Source organism: Xyrauchen texanus, chromosome 8 (assembly GCF_025860055.1).
Source record: "Xyrauchen texanus isolate HMW12.3.18 chromosome 8, RBS_HiC_50CHRs, whole genome shotgun sequence".
Taxonomy (NCBI): Eukaryota; Metazoa; Chordata; class Actinopteri; order Cypriniformes; family Catostomidae; genus Xyrauchen; species Xyrauchen texanus.
In genome coordinates, this window is record NC_068283.1 from 25,210,029 (window position 1) to 25,231,384 (window position 21,356).

At 44.6% G+C, this 21,356-nt stretch overlaps 1 protein-coding gene across 3 annotated transcripts; it reads right to left on the reverse strand.

Moving 5' to 3' along the window:
• Positions 1–948: 948 nt before the first annotated feature.
• LOC127647198 (prostatic spermine-binding protein-like) lies at positions 949–20,246 on the reverse strand. Of its 3 annotated transcripts, none has more exons than XM_052131315.1 (7): positions 20,120–20,246; positions 5,986–6,439; positions 3,200–3,261; positions 2,982–3,050; positions 1,642–1,693; positions 1,495–1,531; positions 949–1,403 (listed from the first exon to the last, which is right to left on the reverse strand). In XM_052131315.1, exons 2-7 carry the CDS (start codon positions 6,371–6,373, stop codon positions 1,361–1,363), a joined length of 651 nt encoding a protein of 216 aa, XP_051987275.1. In that variant the 5' UTR covers positions 6,374–6,439; positions 20,120–20,246; the 3' UTR covers positions 949–1,360. The 3 variants fall into 3 exon arrangements, with proteins under 3 accessions (XP_051987275.1, XP_051987274.1, XP_051987273.1); XM_052131314.1 differs by lacking the exon at positions 20,120–20,246 and adding an exon at positions 7,065–7,085; XM_052131313.1 differs by lacking the exon at positions 20,120–20,246 and having other exon boundaries at positions 5,986–6,945.
• Between the last annotated feature and the right edge of the window lie 1,110 nt (positions 20,247–21,356).

Consider the following 21,356-nt stretch of genomic DNA (forward strand, 5'->3'; position numbering starts at 1 on the left):
ACATAGAGTCTGACAGCAGCTGTCAATTAATCCGTCACTACGAGACTCAGGTGCCCCCGCCCCCGCTCAGCCCCGCACTCGGTTCGTTCCCTCTATCCCCGACGGGGTCTGCCCACTTTTCCTGCATTTTCAAATATTTCTAGTGGGTGGAGTCAGACTCTGAGCAGGTGTTTAGTTACCCATCACATGTGGTCAGCGCTAAATACAGGTATAAACGGGGTCTAAAACATTTTGTGATTGGATTACAAAAACCACATAAGAATGTGGTCAAAACCACATCGCATTTGAGTTGTAAATGGTATCCGTCCTGTATGCGTCCCAGCAGCAGCAAAGCTCCACCCCTCGCCTGTCAATCAACCGCTGCACCAAAACAAGTGTTTAAAGTTTGCCAGTTATTAGTGGCTTTATAATGAAATAACCGTCCAATCAGAAAAATTGAAAAAGTGGATACAAACTCTAGAATTTCAAAGATTATTTCAGTGTGTCTGTTACCAACATGCAGGGACACTTATGAGAAGCACGAACATCTGATTCCATTCCCTCCCCTCCAAATCACAAGAGGTCACATGAGATGCATTTAAGTGGCCAGGTGTAAACAGTGATGTGTCTCACCTGCCCACATGTGATCGGATCACCCGAGACACATCTGAATAACAGGTGTAAACAATGTCTAGGATTCTACCTTGTTTCTTATGTAGGCCTATTACAAATGGCAGTAGAAGGATGTTGTTATCTTTGGGAGGGGGTGTCAATTTGATCTTTAGGGTGGGCAACTGTTTCTCTCTTTGACGGACCGGGGTTGTGCTCCTCCTTAATAATTTTGCTTGAACTGGTCCTCCTTGATTGTGTTTCACCGTTGGTTCGGAGGGCTTCAGAAAACATATTACTCCCATTCAGGGGGGCAAAAGGAAATCTCAGGGGCAATGCCCACTTAGACTAGGCCATTATTACAGTTAATATTTTTATTTTAATACATGTTTGATTGTATTTTGACAACGTGTGAATACAGCATGTTTAAACACATTGGATTTACACTTAAATAAAACGTCCCATCATTCTATTCCATAACATGTAGTGTCAAAACAGAGTTGGATTTGGATTTACAATTCATTTTGTTGGGTAAAAACAAACCTGTTTAAAAGGAAACAGGTTATTCTGGAATTTAATTTAAGGCAATCAAAATATTTTAATCCCACATACATATTGACCAGACCATAGCATGTTATGTGATCAGATTAAAAAGACAAAAATAACTTAACGACAACGTCAACAAATTGCTAAAATGGAAATCCTAAAGTTTGTGAAATGCAACGCCCAATTTCACATTCCTCTTTTGGCCACATGGTGGCGACAAGTGGGCTTAGTTGTCATCATCGTCATCATCAAAGACGTCTGCGACAGTCCTATAAATTAAGGAAAGTGGATACAACTGGTCATGTATTACATGATTATTACATTTAAATGTTTGGCAATTTACAGGGCAATAAATCTTACTTATATATGGATCCAGTCACTGAGTCAACAAAACCACCTTTGAGGAAAATGTAAAGCAAATGTGATGAGTTTATCAGAAATCCAGATTAATCTACAATCTAAACAACAAAAATAGTGCTTATCACCTTGTTCTACAGTTTCTCTTACCTGGCTGGCAGAGGGTCTCACAAGCCGGACAGATGTAGCATTTTCCACAGTCCTGAAGAGAATATAAAACAGGATAATGTGTTGAAAATGTGTCCTGATAATTTCATGGTGCCAATAATAAAAGTTTGTGTGAGTTTGTTGGGAAATAGAACATCCTATACTCTTTAGGCAGCTATAGACAACAACATAATTTGTATGTAAACACCTGCTGTTTCTGGCCTGGTCCTTCACATGCTAGTGGCTGAATAAGTCATTAAGTCATTAATGTAAGCTCAGTCTGCACACACAAAGCTGAGTACCACCTGCGTCACTGAAAATCTTAGGCAGGATTTATTTATTAATGTTAAATTAATCAATTAATTTTTGTTAATTTATTATAAATTAAATTAATTATCCAAAATTCCTCAAGTGCATTTGGGATTTCTATAATTTCCTTTTGGAACAAATTAATTGTAACTACATTCTATCAAACTGCAATTGTTGTTATGTTATATGAAATCTGATGCTGTAGTTTCTAAAGAGGCGGTCACACAAGACTTTGAGCATGTAAAATTATTTTGGAAACTACAATGGACAGGATATGATGTTAAGAGTGAGGGCTTCTAGATTTAATTAAATAATAAATCACAAATAGAAAATTGTATTCAATATGTTCAAATATACCATCTACTCACTTTCCTGCAGCAATAAAAACATGCAGCTTGCAGCAACATGCAGCAAAAACTGAGCTAAGAGGTCAATGTGTGACGTTTTGATCTCCTATTGGTCATATGTCTTCTCGTCATCCAAATTCGCAGGTCAGTGTTCACAAGACATGATCTTTCGTCTGCAGCAGAATACAAAATGTATTTGCATTCAGATGAATTTCGGATAAATTGGGAATGTTAATGAAACATCTATTATTTGTCATTCATAGATTATTGATAGATTAAACTTATCGTTCGTCAATGAATCAATTTCAGCACAAATGCATACAGAAGGTTTTACATTTTGCATTAGAACAGATCATCAGTCAAAAAACTAACTTTGTGTGAATAATGCTTTGATTGAAGAAAAATTAGTCTTGTATTTTTAATTTTATGCTGTACACCACTTACAGTTTAATATTGTTAACAATTAAGTGATTTTCATCCATTAACGTTCACAATTGTCGATTAAGCAAATTTAGTAAATCTTGCAACCCTAGTTCCAATGAAAGTCAGTGAATGGACTGCTTGAACGGAATAGTTTAGTGAGTTGTGGTAGTGTTACAGTGTTTTGTCTTTTCTAAACTGAGTGTGTGCATTTTTGTGTTTTGGGCTGTTTAATAAGCAAATGTGTGTCTGTGGTAGCTTTCTCACATCGCAGTAGTCACAGTGTTCTGAATCATCTCCCTTTTCACATGGGCACTTATCACAACTATCACAATGCTGCGCAGAAAGAGACAGGATAAATTAAATCAAGGTATTAGTAATCAAATAATTGTTAGAGTCAAAGTATTTTTAAGCTGTAGAAAAGGTTTTTGTGTTACTGTGGTCTGGTGCACTTCATTATGTTAATAGATCTCAGTGGATCCTACCTCACAGTGGGCACAGAATGAGCAAACTGATCCTTCATGATAATCATCGTCGTCGTCATCATCTGAAATAAATTTTGTCAGCGGTTGTTTGTTTATTATTGTGTATTTATATAAGTATTTGAAGAGTGTTGAGTAATGCAATGATGGGTTAGAAAAGAAATATCAGAATTAATTAATCCTACTCTACACCACACACTTTCTGACACACACACACACACACACACACACACACACACACACACACACACACACACACACACACACACAGAGAGAGACACTACATCTTTAGGTGCACCCTAGACAATATTATCCAAAGGATCAGGATCATATAAAGAAACCATAACAAACATGTATAAAAACTGTTCAATTCTTGTATATTCTTTCTAAAGCTTAGAAATCATATCACATTATCATAAAATCTTGACTCTTAAAAATGCATTCACATGTTTAAATACAATATACTTTATAAACTACAATAATACATTATTTATATTTCATACAAATATTCTATAATTTTGTAATTATATAAAAACGTCCAAATAGAAACTCGTTAATTTTACACTCAAAAAATATTTTAGCCTATTTTTAAGATGTATCCATTTCAATTGAATAACAAATTTCCATCTAATTGAATTGCCTAATCTTTAACAAAATAAAATGTATAAAAAAGTTTTATTAATTACATTTTCTTCAAGATTATTCAATTCAATTAGATTGAAATGTGTTATTCAATTGAAATGGATACATCTTAAAAAAGGCTAAAATATTTTTTTGAGTGTACTAAGACACATATTTTCAAACTGTTAATTTAAAACTCAAATAACAGAGATAACAGAAATTACACCGTGCAACACGGGATCATTTGATTTATTTGTTTCAGAGTGGGGTTAAGAGATGTGCTGCTTTGTTCAACACACCATTGTGCTGTTTATCATGATGACAAACCAGATATTACACTAAACAGAGAATGGGAAAACAAACACCAGAAAAAAAAATCCTTCCAGTAGGATTCAGTAACAGTAACAGAGTCTAAACAGTCATATACTCGCATCTCCTGATAGTTGCTGTATTTCCTGTTCCCTTGTGATACTTCTTGTTTGTGTATGTGGAATATCATCATGACTATGGCAATTATGAATGAACATTCTCTCTCTTTTGCTACCTCTCTACTGGCATCTGTGCTGTTCCAGCTCTCACTGTAAAAATTAAAGATACTCAAGGCACCATTTGGAGTTCCTCAGAGGCCACAGTGGCTAGAACCCTCTGGAGAACCTCTAGACACCCTTTCAGTTCTTTGAGAATTCATTCAACATTCATGCAAGAGCTCAAAAGACTGTTAACATTTACTGAAGGAACTTCCAAATGCATTTAATTTAACTAAAAATACTAATACTAAATACTAAAAGAAAGAGTGTTAAGCGTTGAGGTTCTTCAGAGGCTTCTGCCTATGTGGCATCTTAGGAATGCCAAATGTTGCCTCAAATATCTTTTCATTTTTGCAGGTATTGTTTTTCCTTAAAATAGTTCATACATATGGTCAGTAACTGCTCAGTGTATGTTTCTGGAACTGCTGAAAAAATGTCATAGCTATTACAGATAAAAAAATTAACAAATTTTGGTAAATTGAGAATAAACTTTGAAAGAGTTTATATATATATATATATATATATATATATATATATATATATATATATATATATATATATATATATATATATATATATATATATATATATATAATTTTGCAACTATTTATAGAATGAGAATCCTTTCTGGTAAGGATAATGAAATAAATAGAGATTAGCATAAATAGAGATAACATAAATACAAAAATACACATAATAAACCCATTTAGTAGATATATAATTTAAATACCACGCAACCATTTTACAAGAAGACATCAGGATTGTGTACAATTCACTTGTTCTTGTGCTGTGTAACTGTGTATGGAGAATCTCTACAGAGAAAGAATGAGACCTAAGAGATGTAGTGAAAGAGAGAGAATCTAGAACCAATCTGTCCAATCAGTCTACCTTCCTATATTTCCCCACAACCATCCAACATCCTCCTGTCTCTCTCTCTCTCTCTCTCTCTCGCTCTCTTTCTCTTTATCGATTGCTTTTACTCCATGTTGTTTTCTTTGGTTATATACCCCCACTACATCTGCCTGTCTCTCTTTCTTTCTCTGTAGTTTCACATAGTGACACAAATCCAGATAATTCCAAATTCAAACAGGACAAATGGAGGGATGAAGGTAGGTTGGAACCCGCTCTTTCAAAACGAGACAAAAATACGATCTGATCTATTGGGCCAGTGTGAGGCCTGGGGCTCAGACTGCAGCGCTGGGTTTGTTTTTTCTCTTTTCTCTCATAAGTCCTCAGTTCATAAGCACTGTACTGTACTGCACGTCAGGACTTGAAGCAGTCCGCCTTCAGAGGGCCCACAGTACTCATAGCTCTATTTAGGCAGGGAAGAGAAGACAGAGAGAGTCAAAGACTGCTAGGGTGATGGACAGCTAGAGAGGGGAGGAGGTGGGGCTTTTGCTATGCTCTAAGTGATCTGATTGGATAATAGGACTGACTGATTGGACCTCAACTACAGCTGGCCAAGAGCAAAATTTTGCAGCAGAGCTGAGGTGAAGAAAGAGGGAGTGGCCAAAAGGCAGCTTGCTCCTCCCCTCTCTTTACCAGTTCAGTAAAAATAAATATGGAGGGCTAAGAGAGGGGGCAAATTATTCGCTAAGTTGAGTGGGGATTCAACATTACATTGAGAGCAACCTTATGTACCTTCATGGTCATCATCATCGTCGTCATCATCATCGTCATCATCATCGTCGTCATCATCATCGTCATCATCATCGTCGTCATCATCATCGTCGTCATCATCGTCGTCATCATCATCGTCGTCATCATCATCATCATCGTCGTCATCATCATCATCGTCATCATCGTCGTCATCATCATCATCGTCGTCATCGTCATCATCGTCGTCGTCGTCATCATCATCATCGTCATCGTCGTCGTCATCGTCATCATCATCATCATCGTCGTCATCGTCGTCGTCATCGTCGTCGTCGTCATCATCGTCGTCGTCGTCATCGTCATCATCGTCGTCGTCATCATCGTCATCGTCGTCGTCATCATCATCATCGTCATCATCATCATCATCAGCCATCAGGCCTTCTTCGTGGATGAGAGGCAACTCCTGGGCTTTAACAGAGGCACTGGGAGCCAGAGGTGTCTGGAAGGAGCAGAGCAGGGTCAGCAAGAACCCTAGTAGCCAGCTTCTCAGAGTAACCATGATTGATCAGGGAAGTAAATCCAAACACAGAGACCAAAGTGCAATGCTCCTGCACGTGCACCTGTCTAAAATCAAAACCCAAAAGTGAAAACCACCAAGATCCTCTTAAACTACACACGTTCACAAACACACTCACACACAATCACACAAACACTTGGTACACCCTGGTTATGATGAGGTAGAATAGTTGACGTGTTGAGCCGTGAGGTCCGAAGTAGTCCACACGCTTGTTCCCAGTGTCAGACAAACACAAGAGGATCCCTTCAGAATCAGTTATCTGTTGTATGTTTCTGACAATCACCAGTCCCAGACAAATAGAATAAAAAATTCCTCTGTGCTGATTTCGCGTAGTAAGACTAAGAAGAGCCGCGTGGTGGGCAAGGTAGTGTCTGCAGCACGGACCTTACTAATTGTGCACAGACAGACTGACAGACAAACTCGGGGGTAAAATGAGATGGGGGCGGGGGCCAGGGCAAATGAGTGACAGGGGCAAGTGCTGGCAGTCGTACCAGCAACCACAGTCCATGCACGTAAAGCTGGAGGGTGGCATATGTTACTCATTTACCATCATGAAATGATGTAGTATAACTTTAGAGACAGCAATGGAGGCAGGGAAGGCAGGGGAGGGCTTCCAAGGAGAGGATGACCATATATTGAGAGAAGAGGGAGGAAATGGGGGGATTCAATGTCTATATCAAGAAGATGAGAAAAGAAGAAGGATTAGTCAATAAACCTAACAATAAGATGGAGATATTAACATTATTAATTATGCACTTGCACATATGTACTCATAGAGGTTAACATCGTCTTACTGATTCAAAGTAAGTGTGGTCAGATAGATGATTGGACATGCACATTACATTTAACTTTTTTCTGCATATGTACATGATTAAATGACAATTATTTACAAAGAGCTCAATCTTATATGACCTATTGGTCATAAATCCATTTGTCAACGAAAACATTAAAATAATTTTGTTGTTGCGAGACTGGGTAACCCCAGATAGAAACTATTACACACACACAGACACACACACGTACATGTTGGTGTGGCTATCCTTATGAGGACACTCCATAGACATAATATTTTTATATTGTACGAACTATAGATTCTATCCCCTAACCCTACCCCTAAACCTAACCCTCACAAAAAACTCTCTGCATTTTTACATTTTCAAAAACATTGTTTAGTACATTTTGTAAGTGATTTGAATTATTGGGACACTAGAAATGTCCTCATAAACCACATTTATAGCATAATACCCTTGTAATGACCAGTTTGTAACATAAAAATAAGTCCTCGTAAACCACACAAACCTGCCCACGCACATACTCATGTTGGTGCGGCTATCCTTATGACGACTCTCCATCGACATAATATATTTATACTGTATGAACTATAGATTACATCCCCTAACTCTAACCCTACCCCTAAACCTAACCCTCACAAAAAAAAACTTTCTGCATTTTTACATTTTCAAAAAAACATAGTTTAGTATGTTGTTTAAGTAATTTGAAATATTGGGACATCAAAACCTGAACACACACACTAGTTGAACAGCTCTCCACTTTTATTTTTTTGGAACAGCAGCCAGTCAATCTTGGCTGTGGCAGGCAAGAGACTTCTGACCCTCTCCCCCTCATGTGTCCTCAAAATACTGTGCTGAGGGCTGGGTGGGGTGTGAGCCTCTCTATTTAAAACCTTGCTCCACCACAGTCAGTGTAATGTGACCTTCCCTGGCACAGTGCACCACTGACTCCCCAAAGACCTGCTCCAGCTCCAGCATATCACAGCTGCCCCCATCTGTTCATGTACAGTACCCATATTCTTTTCCTTCTCTTAGTCAGTTTATTCCTCGTTCAGAAGTCCATACCCACATTTTGTCATATTAATTCTGTTTTTGCTGTTTTGTGTTGGGTGAATACAGTTGAATGACAACTCATTAAGTGGGACACTGAAGCTTAATTATCTCAGGATCCTTGCCCTGTCATTATGTTTCGTGTGTGCTTTTGAGCACACAGCTTATGTTATTTCCTTGTTACTCTTCCCTGTCACAGCCTTTTATAAGTCATTATTGTTAATTAGTCTCTCTCAAGTATTGTCACATCATGGGAATGGAGTCAATAATGTTTATTGTAGAACAACATTAAACTGAGTATATGATGACCAAGGGCAGGCTGCAGTGGTTGAGGGTAACACTGCGAGATGGCTAAGATGCTGGGACACCAGGGTGGATATTAGGGGAACAGTCCATGGTATAAAGGAGGAGATGAACTGGTGAGCATGATCCAAAGGTACCATCCGGAATGGCAAAGGGAACTGGACAAATCAAGACTGAAAGCGAGGCGAGACTGCATTAGGTACAAACACACAAAACAATCTGGCACTGAACAACACACACAAGGGAGCTTAAGCAGGGAGAAGGGAATGAGTAACAAGTGCCGCAGATAAACTAACGAGTGGCACAAACGTGCTGTGATAGGGAGCAAGGCAGTCACAAGGACAATCACAAGATGTAGCAGAAATGGCATTCCAGAACAATGTTTATTATGTAGCAGAGGTGCAAAATATGCAAATAAATAGTGTTTAAAAGACAATTAAAACCTAGGTTTCCAGAAGGATGTATATCAAGTAGTGTTTAAAAACAAATAAAACCCAAAAATTCTGACAACCAGACTCTCTGACCATACACATGAATGGGTGCTTAGACTGGTCTCAGGCTGGTATAGGCCTGGTGAGAGTACCTAAACTAAGTTCATGAATACAGATGACATGGTTAATGACAGCAACTACTGTCTCCTGCGCTGAAGGTAATTTGGTGACAAGAACGGCACCATCCCCACAGTCAATCATGGAGCTGGGTCAGTCCTGTTATAGGGGTGCTTTGCAGCTGCAGGAAGTAGCTATCCTGACGATGACTTAAGCCATGGATTCTTTCAGGTATCAGGCCATTTTGGCAAAAACTTGATGCCTTCAGTGTGTAAATTGAAGCTTGTGATCACTGGATTTCTAGCAAGGCAATAACACCAAAGATACGTTCAAGTTCTTTCATATGTGGTTCAGGGATGGGTTGTGGAATGTCCTTCAATGTCCATCATGTCCTTCTTTCAGTCCATCATTAAAATCCCATTGAAAATCTTTGTTGGGATTTCAAGGAAGCATTGTCAGAGTGATGTGACGCCATGTGACGTGGCTCACACAGCAGACGTGTGAGCCACGAGCTCTGCGCACTTTGCTTGTTTTTAATTATTTTTATGTTATAATGTGGTGAGGTTTGATACACCCAGATACATATTTGCTCTTTGAGGTAAACATGCAAATAAGTCAAAATTCGCAGACTCTGGACACATTAAAAGACTAGCTGAAACCTCTGGTGGCCCTGCAAGCTGGGGAGTCGATTTAGAATGCGTGGCGGAGAAGAAATTCAGCATCAACTGTCCAACATCTTGGTGATGCTGACGAAGGTTTTGCTGACTTGGAAGATCTCGCTTTAATATGCTGATCGATTATGGTGATGGAAACAAAATTCTCTGAGTTGGTCACAAGAGTGGCAGACGTTGAGAAACAAATCGATTATCTTGAGTTATCGGAAATGGAATTATCCGCGCTAATCCAACCACTTCCAAAACAGACCTTGAATGTATATTGGAAAAATGGGAAGATCTTGAAAATAGGAATTGAAGGAACAATATACAGATTGTTGGAATTCCTGAGCATGAAGAGGGCAGAGATATGCTAAAATTCCTGGATGAGCTCTTCCCGAGTCTGCTCAAAATAACAGGCCATAAGCTGGAAATCGAGCAAGCTCACAGAGTCCCGGCTCACAGATCTGCTGAGGGGGACAGGCCCCGATCAATTCTGGCCCAATTCCTGAGATCATCCGATAAAGATCACGAGTTGCACCAGGTGAGGAGTAAAGGAAAGATTTCTTGGAACAACCACAATATTTTATTTTTCCCGGACATTGTGAATTTGATAAGAGTGAAACATGATCGGTTCAAGGAGTGTAAGAAACTATTACATCAACGGAAGATGGCAAATAAGTAAAAATCCTCAGACTATGGACACATTAAAAGACACTTACGTGCTCTAGCTGAAACCTCTGGTGGCCCTGCAAGCTGGGGACTCGACTTAGAAAGCACGGTGGAGAAGAAATTCAGCGTCAACTGTCCAACATCTCAGTTATGCTGACAAAGGTTGTTGCTGACTTGGAAGATCTCGCTTTAATATGTCAATCGATTACGGCGATGGTAACAAAATTCTCTGAGTTGGTCACAAGAGTGGCAGATGATGAGAAACTAATATACGCACTGATGTTTCCGGCCAAACTGAGAATAGACACCAAAGATGGTCGCAAAGTATTTTTCTGCCCCAAGCAGACACTGAGTAAACCATTGCGTGTTTCTTATGTGAGTGGATTGACTCGCTGTACTTACTCTGGCTGTATGAGGAAGCTGGGTGCCATTTTTGTTTCTTTCTGCGTTGGCTCCGCCTAGCGGCTGGAGTTTGTTTTGTGGCATGACACTTCTCCAAGACATTTTTGCATTGACGGAAGATTGCTTTTACACTGAAGTTACCGCCCAGATTGAGAATGGACACTATAGATAACCTCAAAATATCCACATGCCCACACAAAGGATGTCTTTTATAAAGTTGACAGACTGAGTAAGTCATGATGTATTTTTTTTATGCGGCCTCTGAGTGAATTTGACTCTTGATCATACAAGGATGCCGAAAAACAAACCAAGATGCTTGTTTTTTTTTCTTTTTTTGCTGGTTCCGCCAAGCAGCTGGAGTTTGATTTGTGGAATAACACTGCTTCGGGACAGTTGTGGATGAATCTGTTCGTTCCTTGTGCTTATGCCTCCTGTTGGTTGGAGTTTATTTTTGTGGAGTGTTTTCGCAGGACATTGGAATGACTATTTCATCTGCTGCACTCATAAACAACTGACTCACTGAACGCTTGGTTGTCTGTCCGAGGAAACGAATCGGTTACCTAACGTAACCTCGGTTCTCTCTAGATGAGGGAACGAGTATTGCGTAAGCTAGCTTACGCTACGGGAAAGATTAATCTTTTCTGAGATATTGAAGCCAAAAAATTATCCTTAATTTTGTATCCATTGTCAACGCAGTGCAGCAGCTGCATACCTTGAGCGGGCTAGCTAGCGAGCTCATTGGTTGCTCTGGCGGCAACTGCTGCAGCCTATAGATCGAACTTGAGTGAACTCGCGTCCAATGAGAGCGCCGCGCCGTCACTGTATCAAAGCCCGCCAGAATGGGCGTGGCTAGAGTGCATATAAGTGTAAGTTCGTGAGGCTGGAACCCTGGTTTTCATTGAATGAAGCGAAAGTCGCCGTGGCGCGAAAGCACGCCAGCTACGCTAATACTGCTCCCTCATCTAGAGCGTAACCGAGGTTACGTTAGGTAACCGATTCCTTCTCTTACGAGTGGTTCTCTCGTATTGCGTAAGCTAGCTTACGCTACGGGAACCCATTGTCAACGCCGTGCGTGCCAAGCATCCACTGCATGAGCCCCGGGGGGGGGTGCGGGGACCCGGGGGAGCCCTTGTGAGTGGGGGAATAATATTTGGCCGGCAAGAGTGCGGGCCAGTGTGTGTGTAATACATAAGCACATAGTGGGAAGGGAAAGACAGAGCGGTGGTGCCGGTCTGTGTGGAATGTGTCCCGTCAGTGCAGCTCACCAGGGAAGCTGTAGCGTATTAAACCACTAGTAGTTTTGCCTGCAGGGCGGGCACTTCCAGATTGTAAAATCTGACAAAGGTGGAGGGGGAAGCCCAGCCCGCTGCCACACATATGTCGTGAATGGAAATCTCGATGGACCATGCTCACGAGGAGGCCATGCCTCTAGTGGAGTGAGCCCTAATGCCTAACGGGCATGGTAGGTCTTTTGATGCGTACGCGGCAGCAATAGCGTCCACTATCCATCTAGACAGTGTCTGTTTCGAGGTGGCGAAACCTTTGGTGCGCCCTCGAACGTAATCTAAAAGCTGCTCAGAGCGCCTGAAAGAGGCGGAGCGCGCAGTATACAATCTCAGTGCTCTGACTGGGCAAAGGAGATTGGCGTCGCGTTCGCTATCGGATGCTGGCAGCGCCGATAGGGAAATAATTTGTGCTCTGAAAGGAGTACCGATCACCTTGGGGACATAGCCGTGTCTAGGCTTTAAAATGACCTTGGAGTCACTTGGTCCAAACTCAAGACACGCAGCGCTGACAGACAGCACGTGAAGGTCTCCCACACGTTTAACTGATGACAGGGCAGTTAGAAAAACGGTTTTGAGTGAAAGGTATTTCAAATCCACGGATTGAAACGGTTCGAAAGGGGGGGCTTTCATAGCTTCGAGAACTACAGAAAGATCCCAGATAGGAACCGATGGGGGGAGCGGGGGGTTCATCCTTCTAGCTCCCCTGAGGAAGCGGATGACCAGCTCGTTTTTTCCCAGTGACTGGCCGTGCAGGGGTTCAGCGAACACCGCGACGGCCGCCACGTACACTTTGAGCGTGGATGGGGATCTGCCCTTATCCGGCAGCTCTTGTAAAAACACGAGCAGCGACGACACCTCACATGTCCGTGGGTCCAGGTCTCTGTCGGTGCACCATTTTGAAAACACAGACCATTTGGACGCATAGAGTCTTCTCGTGGAAGGGGCTCTAGCGTGTATGATAGTGTTTATTACTCCTTCTGGCAAAGCGACGGGTAGTCGCTGATCACCCACGCTGCAGCGCCCAGCTCTGGGTGGGGATGCCAGATCGTGCCGCGAGCTTGAGAGAGGAGATCTGCTCTCACTGGAATGGGCCACGGGCTGTCAGTGACAGCTGCGTAAGCTCCGGAACCATGTGTGATTCTCCCAGCGCAGGGCTATGAGGAGCACCGAGTGACGCTGCTTCCTGATCCTCTGCATTACCTGTGGCAATAGCGAGACGGGAGGGAAGGCGTAAGCGGGCGGTTGGGCCAGTCCTGGGCCAGCTGCGCCTCGCTGAGAAAAATACTGGGCAGTGAGAGTTCTCTTCTGACGCAAAGAGGTCTATCTCTGCTCTGCCGAATATGCTCCATAACTTCTGGACTGTTTGAGCTGCAGAGACCATTCCCCTGGGGAAATATTGTCTCTGGACCGTCTGTCTGGGCCGCCGCTCAGGTGGCCTGGCACGCGCGTCGCCCTCAGCGAGCGCAGGTGGCACTGGGACCAACTCAGTATGCGTTTTGTCAGATGGAAGAGGTTCCTGGATCTGACACCGCCCTGACGGTTTAGATAGGATACCACAGATCTGTTGTCCGAACGGACCAGGACGTGGTGACCCTGAATGACCGGGATGAAGCGCACGCAGCGCGCACTCGACCGCTATCATTTCCAGACAATTTATGTGAAGGAGCTTTTCCTGAACTGACCATAGGCCAAAAACCGGAGAGCCCTCGCGAGACCGCGCTCCAACCCGTGTTGGACGCGTCTGTCGAGATGACTTTTCGGCGAGATACAGCTCCCATCGCCACTCCCTGCTGATACCATTCGGCCACTGCCCAGGGCTGCAGAGCTGAGATACAGGTCTGAGTCACTCTGATCGGCTGGCGCTCGTGGCCCAAGCCCGGCGAGACGCCGGGTGTTTAGCCAATGCTGAAGCAGGCGATGCACAGTAAACCCAGCTGAAGTACTGCTGCGGCTGAGGCCATGTAACCTAGCATTCTCTGAAATTTTTTCAGAGGCGTGAGGCTGTTCATCTGAAAGGACGCAGCTAGTCGCTGAACACGGCGCGCTGTGTAGATAAGCTGAGCCGCCATCGCCATGGAGTCTAGTTCTATTCCAAGGAAGGAAATTGCCTGACTGGGCTGTAGTGAGCTCTTGGTCCAATTGACTGCAAGACCCAAACTGTTCAGATGACTGAGGAGAACTGTCCTGTGAGACAGAAGCTCCATATGTGACTGTGCCAAAATCAGCCAATCATCCAAATAGTTCAGAATTCGCAAGCCCTGACTCACGAGGGGTGCGAAGCCGCATCCATGCAAAGACAGGCCGAACGGAAGGACGGTGTATTGATAAACCTGGCCGTCAAGGCTAATCTCAAGAATGGCCTGTGACGGGATTTATCTGAATCTGAAAATAGGCATCTTTCAGATCGAGAGAAATAAACCAGTCCCCTGGCACATGCGCGAGGAGTTTCCTGATTGTAAGCATTTTGAACTGTCTTTTTGCGAGCACCTTGTTCAAAACCCTGAGATCTAATATTGGTCTGAGGCCGCCGTCTTTCTTGGGGACAAGAAAATAACGCCTGTAAAACCCCGACTCGCTCAGAGAAGGTGGCACTCTCTATGGCCCTTTTGCACAGAAGGTTCGCTATTTCTGAACGAAGCATGCAGGCTGCTTCCGTGTTCACAGTAGTTTCGAGCCAGCTCTGAAGCGGGAGGGCGGCGATCGAACTGTAGCAAATAGCCCTGTTTTATTGTGCTTAACACCCATTTGGATATCCCTGGGATAGCTTTCCACGCTTTGAAGCGTAACGCTAGAGGGTAAATGGCCAAGTCGCCTGAATCCCGCGACACAGCGAGCTGAACAGAATGTGTGAGCGCTTTCTGTGCTTATGCATGACTGCTCGCAGACAGCAGGGACAGGCTGTTCTGTGAGTGACTTCCGATTGAGGTGAATGGGGAAAGAGTCACATCTGTTAAGTGATGCGCGAGCATAGTCACGGGCATGGGACTTACATACAGAGAGGTGTTTGCTGGCCGTGTGACAGAGCGGGCAGAGAAGGGCACGCACACGGACTCGTGGGCGCGCTTATTGACTCTAACACTCGAGCTGGCTGTGCCCGCTTTATGTGAGTGGGCTCTGATAGGGACACGGAAGTGTAATGCTTGTGTGTAGGGGTGAACACTGGATTGTGGGCACATTTTCTACACATAAGGCATGTTTGCTTTTACAAGATTTCTTTGGGTCGCCGTGAAAACGGCATTTGATTGCAGGCAAGCGGGCAGTATCACCGGCTTGTTGGCTGCTGAATCCACCACTGCAGTAGCCTGAGAGAAGGGGACTGACAGGGGCTAAGCTTTGACGGTGGTCCGCCGCGGCGGACTGAGCCGCCGCTTCCTCAACAAAGCTAGGAGGACTTCGGTTGCTCAGGTTTCAGCGCAATCTTAGGCCGAGGCCCGCAGGGGGGCGGCGGTCTGCGGCGGCTGTCTGAGCGCGATCTAGGGCGGCCGCCCTGTCGACGCTGAGAAGTCTGGCTTTGCTGAGCTGGGCGCTGTGAAGAGGCTCGTGCAGGTGGCTGGTCACGTGGGCGGCCTGCAGAGGAGCTAGCGCGACGAGGCAGGAAGAGATTCATGGCTTGGGTGGCTTTCTGGACTTCCGAGAAACGGTCAACAATGCCAGTCACCGCGGAACCGAAGAGACCGGACGGAGAGAGCAGCGCGTTGAGGAACGTGGAGCGTTCAGCTTCTCCCATGGCGGCTAGCGTTAGCCATAGGTGTCTCTCGGTCACAGTCAGCGCGGCCATGCACTTCCCTAGGGCTTGAGCTGCAGCTTTGGTGGCGCTGGAGGGCGAGATCCGTCACGCTCCTTAGATCTGAAACAGCCTCTGGGTGCCTGCCTTTCTCATCCCACTCTCGAAGAAGGTCCGCTTGGAGGATCTGTAAGACGGCCATGAAATGCAGAGCAGATGCCGCTTTGCCGGCGGCGCATAGGCGCCGCCAACACAGGCGGAAGTAGTTCTGCAGGCCTTAGACGGAGCACTGGCTTAGACCGCCATCTCGCGGAGGGCGGGCAAAGGTGTGCTGCTACCGAATCCTCGACCGGGGGGATGGAAGAGTAGCCCCTCTCGGTGGCGCTGTCCACCGAAGCGAGAGAGGTGGAGACATGGGATCGGTTCCTGGCCGAGAGAGGCGCGTTCCACGATTTAGAGCGCTGCGTGGCGATGGCTCTGAAGAAAGCAGCCGTCAAGTCTGTTGGGAGCCTGCTCAGAGGGCGGTGACCACTCGAGCCCGAGGCGGTCGACGGCCTGTGTGAGGAGGCGCGTTAGTTCTTCTTCGACTCCGGCGCGGGTCCTGCTGGATTCCTGGGCCGAGGAGGAGGCTTGGGAGCCTGACCACTCCTCGCTGTCCGAGCCATGATGGAACAGCAGCCCTTATCCTCGGCCTCGCCATCTGAGATGGCAGCAGTGCGCCGCCGGTGGCAACTGCGCGCGTCCCGGGGTGGGGTGGGTGAAAGCGAGGCTCGAGGGAGAGGCTCCGGCGAGGTAGTCGCTTCTAACACCGGTTCCGCAGCCTTTGGGAGCGGCGCTTCTTTCTGCGCTGGCGAAACGAAGGCGGCGTGGCGGCTTCGGTCTTGAGTGCTTCGAAGTCGAGCCCGCGAGGGTCGACATCGAAGCTCCTCACAGAGGTCGCATCTGCCGTCAGCGAAGCGCGAGCTCTGCATGTTCCAGTCCCAGGCAGAGAGCGCAGATGAGGTGGCGGTCTCCGGCGCTGAGAGGGGCGCGCATGAGGCGCAGGTGGTGCGAGGCATCTTTAAAAAGATGCTCGTTGCTCTTTTGTGAAGTTCGCTGAGGAACTAGCTTGCTCTAAAAGGATACGCCGCCGGATGGCGAGCTCGCAGGATGGCTGAAGGTGGCGAAGACGGCCGGCTTCTTCGAAGCGCTGTCCAAGCTTGCTAGATGCCCCTCGAACGGCGACGCGGCTTCTGCAGTTCAGAGATGCGAAGAGCTTCGCTGAATAGATGAAAATCAGGGTTCCAGCCTACGAACTTACGCTTATATGCACTCTAGCCACGCCCATTCTGGCGGGCTTTGATACAGTGACGGCGCGGGCGCCTCTCATTGCACGCGAGTTCACTCAAGTTCGTCTATAGGCTGCAGCAGTTGCCGCAGAGCAACCAATGAGCTCGCTAGCTAGCCCGCTCAAGGTATGCAGCTGCTGCACTGGGTTGATAATGGATACAAAATTAAGGATAATTTTTTGGCTTCAATATCTCAGAAAAGATTAATCTTTCCCGTAGCGTAAGCTAGCTTACGCAATACGAGAGAACCTCTCGTAAGAGAACTGAATGGCTTTACATCAGCTGAAATTTGTTTTGTGAAGAAACCCACCTTCAAGACAGTTCTGTGAATGAATCTACATGTTCTTTTTGTTTATTCTGCCTGTTGGCTAGGGTCTGTTTTACAAAGTATTTTCTGTTATGTCATTTTGCCTCACAAAATCTTTATAGAAACACAGGACTTGAGCAATCTGATTGCAAGGTTTTCACGGGGGCTCTCGTACATTCGTACATGGGCTCTTTGAGTTTAGAGGGATCGGCGCTGGTTGGTGCTGTTGTGCGCGGGGTTAATGCACATGCTTTTCTTTTTCTGTTTGTTTTGTTCTGGAAAAAGTTCAGGGATTGACTGTGGCATTGATGTTGAAATGTGGTCTTTGTAATCTTGTTTTTGACTTTATTTTTATTTTTTTCTATTATATTAAATGTTAAAAGTTAATATGTGTGGGTTGTCTTTCTCCATGTGGAATGTGAATGGGTTGGGGCACCCCATAAAAAGAAGGACATTTTTCTTTATAAATCCTCATTGTTGTCTTCTAATTCGTCACTGGCATTTTGTTTTGCTCTATCCTCTGCACTTTCCTAATTTCTCACCGGAGCTTACGCTATGCCTACGTATGAATACGCTGGAACTCGACTCTCTTGTGAATGCCAGTGATTAAAGTTTATAAAGTTATAAATATGGATATTTTTCTTACAAAACGCATCGCTTTGCTTCAGAAGGCCTTGATTAACCCCCTTGAGCCATATGGATTACTTTTTTGATGGGTGGATGCACTTTTTTGAACATCAAAATCTAAGTTATCATTCACTCCCATTATAAAGCTTGTATTTTTTTTATAAAACTCTGATTGTGTTTGGCTGAAAGAAGAAGGTCATATACACCTAGGATGGCATGAGGGTGAGTAAATTATGGGATAATTAAAAAAATAAATAAAAATGTAATCATCCCGCAGGCCACATTTGAGTCCTTTGCAAACCCCAGTCAAGTTAACTGGTTCATCCTGCAAAACAGAAGAAGACAAAAGAACCAGGTGAGAAAGCAGAACCAAGACAGTGAGAAAGAAAAATAGAGCTCCAGGCTAACAAAGAGTTCTTCAATACAGTTACCATGAGGGTTGTGCTTTATCAACCATTGCTGCCCCAGGACGACATGTGCAGATGGTGACATGATGAGAAAGAAAGTGATTTCCTTTTGCCTATTTCCAAAGATGGGGAAGAACAGTGGGGCTATGGATTGGGTAACACAGGCCTAAGTGGTTCCACAGAGAGAACAGGAATAGATGGGGACCTTGAGTAGAAAACTGGGCACCCCCCACTGGAAGGCAACTAAGTGTCCAGGAAATTAACTTCGGTTCCCCGATCTGTGAGTGCTAAACACTGGTGGAAAGCATCACACACAGCAGCCCGGCCGGGAGAAGAGTGCACCAGGCCAGGCCCACCAAATCGTCCAACTGTGCCGGGAGGTCAAAGAGTAGATCTCATCCTTGATGTAATCTGCCAGCCCATGCAGAAACCGTTCCCACTGTACTAGTTCATTCCAATCTGAGGAGGCCGTAAGGGTTCAAAATGTGATGGAATAGTCAGACACAGATTTCTCACCCTCATGAAGGTCAGACAAAACTTGCGCTGCCTCTCTACCATAGGCAGCACAGTCCAATATCTTGCAAATTTCCACTGAGAAGGACTGGAATGACGAGCAGCAAGGATGGTTGCTATCCCATATGGTGTTACTCCACTTATGAGCCTTCCCCAAAAGGAGTGTGACAACATAAGTTTCCTCGGCTTCTTCTGAGAGGAACAATAAGAGGGCTGCATGGTGAAGATGAGAGAGCTCTGAGACATAAATAGGTGACATCTCTTGACCAGTATATGAAGATGGAGGGTTTAGATGAGGCTCAAGATCCCTTACATGAGAGGTTCCAATGTGGGTGAGGCAGCAGCTTCATTGGTGGGACCAGGTTCTGGAGAGAGAGATGAAGCTGTTGAACGAGGGAGGTCAGCTCGGCTCTTTGTGATGCCATGGCTTCAATAGCTTCAGAGCTCCTTGCTGGGCAAGTGTAATGCAAAGGATGGAATCCTCTGCTGGGTTTATGTTGGCCAGATTGTTCTGTTGTAACATGAATGAAGACCCAAATGAGAACAGTCTGTGATGTTTATTGAAAAACCACAGAGAAATTAATATACAAAATAAGACAGGCAGAGAGGCAAGTCTGCATGAAGTACAAACACACAACAAAATCTTGCACTGAACAACACAAACAAAGGAGCTTAAGCAGGGAGAAGAGAATAAGTAACAGGTGCTGCAGAATGAACTATCACCACAAACAAGCATTCCCATGGAGACGCTGTTCGTGTCCACCCCGTTGCACCTGTAAACGCACAAACGTAAGGGAAACACAAGGACACAGAGTGAACCAGATTAACTAACCAGGACCGGGACAAATTAAGATATTCTAGTTGCCCAGCTGTCTGCTATTGACTCCTCATTTTCCGGTGTCCTGACAAAATACCTGTACTTGATGTAGCCATTTGGATAATATTTTAAAGACAATGCCAATAGTGCATTATCAGAAAGTGCCCAGCTTACCTGTATTCACCCTAACCATTTGCCAATAATCAAACAAACTGCTGCAGTGTTACACTTCAAGAGGAATCATGGAAATGGCAAGGCAACCATAAATGAAATCTCTATAATATCTCACTGTTACTCCTAGTCAGCTATGATTTTAAATGGAGAGAAAATAGAGACTTTTATTTCAGTCTCCTGCTTCTCAGATGTTTCTATAAAAAGAAAAAGACCCAACTTATCTCACACATGTCTCCTCTAGAGTTTCAGTGGAGATCTCAGCAATGTTTCAAACTGTGCTATATTTGTCAACGTCTGCCTGACCTATAATCAAGTTCTTGAAATTCCAAATTATCTGAGCAATGCTATCCACATTTTATGGCTCTATACTCTTACTGTAAGTCAAGAATTTTAGGAGAAACATCGTAGCAGTACTTGGTTGTAATGAATTGCATGTAATCATATTACAAACATTGAGTACTTGTAATTGAATTACAGCATATTTTATAATGTTTGTAATCAGATTACAGTTTCTTTTTATTGATTACATGAGTACATGCAGCCAGGGAGGTGGCTCCAGGAAAGGGGTGGGGTCTGGCAGACGGGGAGGCATATTCCGAAAGGGGGAGGGGTCAGCAGCCACAGCTGGGGAGGGACCGGTGTTGGTGGCAGCTACTAGGGCCTCCCGGGGTCCAGAAGTTGCCAGGGCAGGTGACTTCTGGCAGTGGGCAACACCAGGTTTGCCGCCTCCAGGGGTCTGGCAGCGGCCAGGGCAGGGGATTTTAGGGGGGATAATTTGGGGCTCCAGCAATGCCTCACCCGCACAGGACCAACCAATGGGACAGACAAGGACTGGGAGGTTGGAATATCAGAGATGGGGTCCCATTCCCAATCGAAGGGTTCATCGATTCTGGCAAGGAAAAGTTGTAAAAGGCTGGCCTCAGAAAAACTTACAGTAGCCCCTGGACCTCATCAAGGAGTGACTGGGCATACACCCCAAAAGGGAAATAGCCCTGTCACCAGTACTGCAACTTGGAGGCCAGGGGCATGTCTTTGGTGGCCGACTCCTGCCATACTAGCACTGGGCGAAAGATAAGTCCCATTGGAGCAATGGTCTGCTGGGTTTGAACTGGTTGGTTCTTCTGGATTTTAGTCTGAAGTACCCAAATGCAGACAAATAAATGCTCAACATCTTTCAATTATCAAATAAATAGTACAAAAACAAAATGCAAACAAAACACAAAAAGCCTGAACAGAA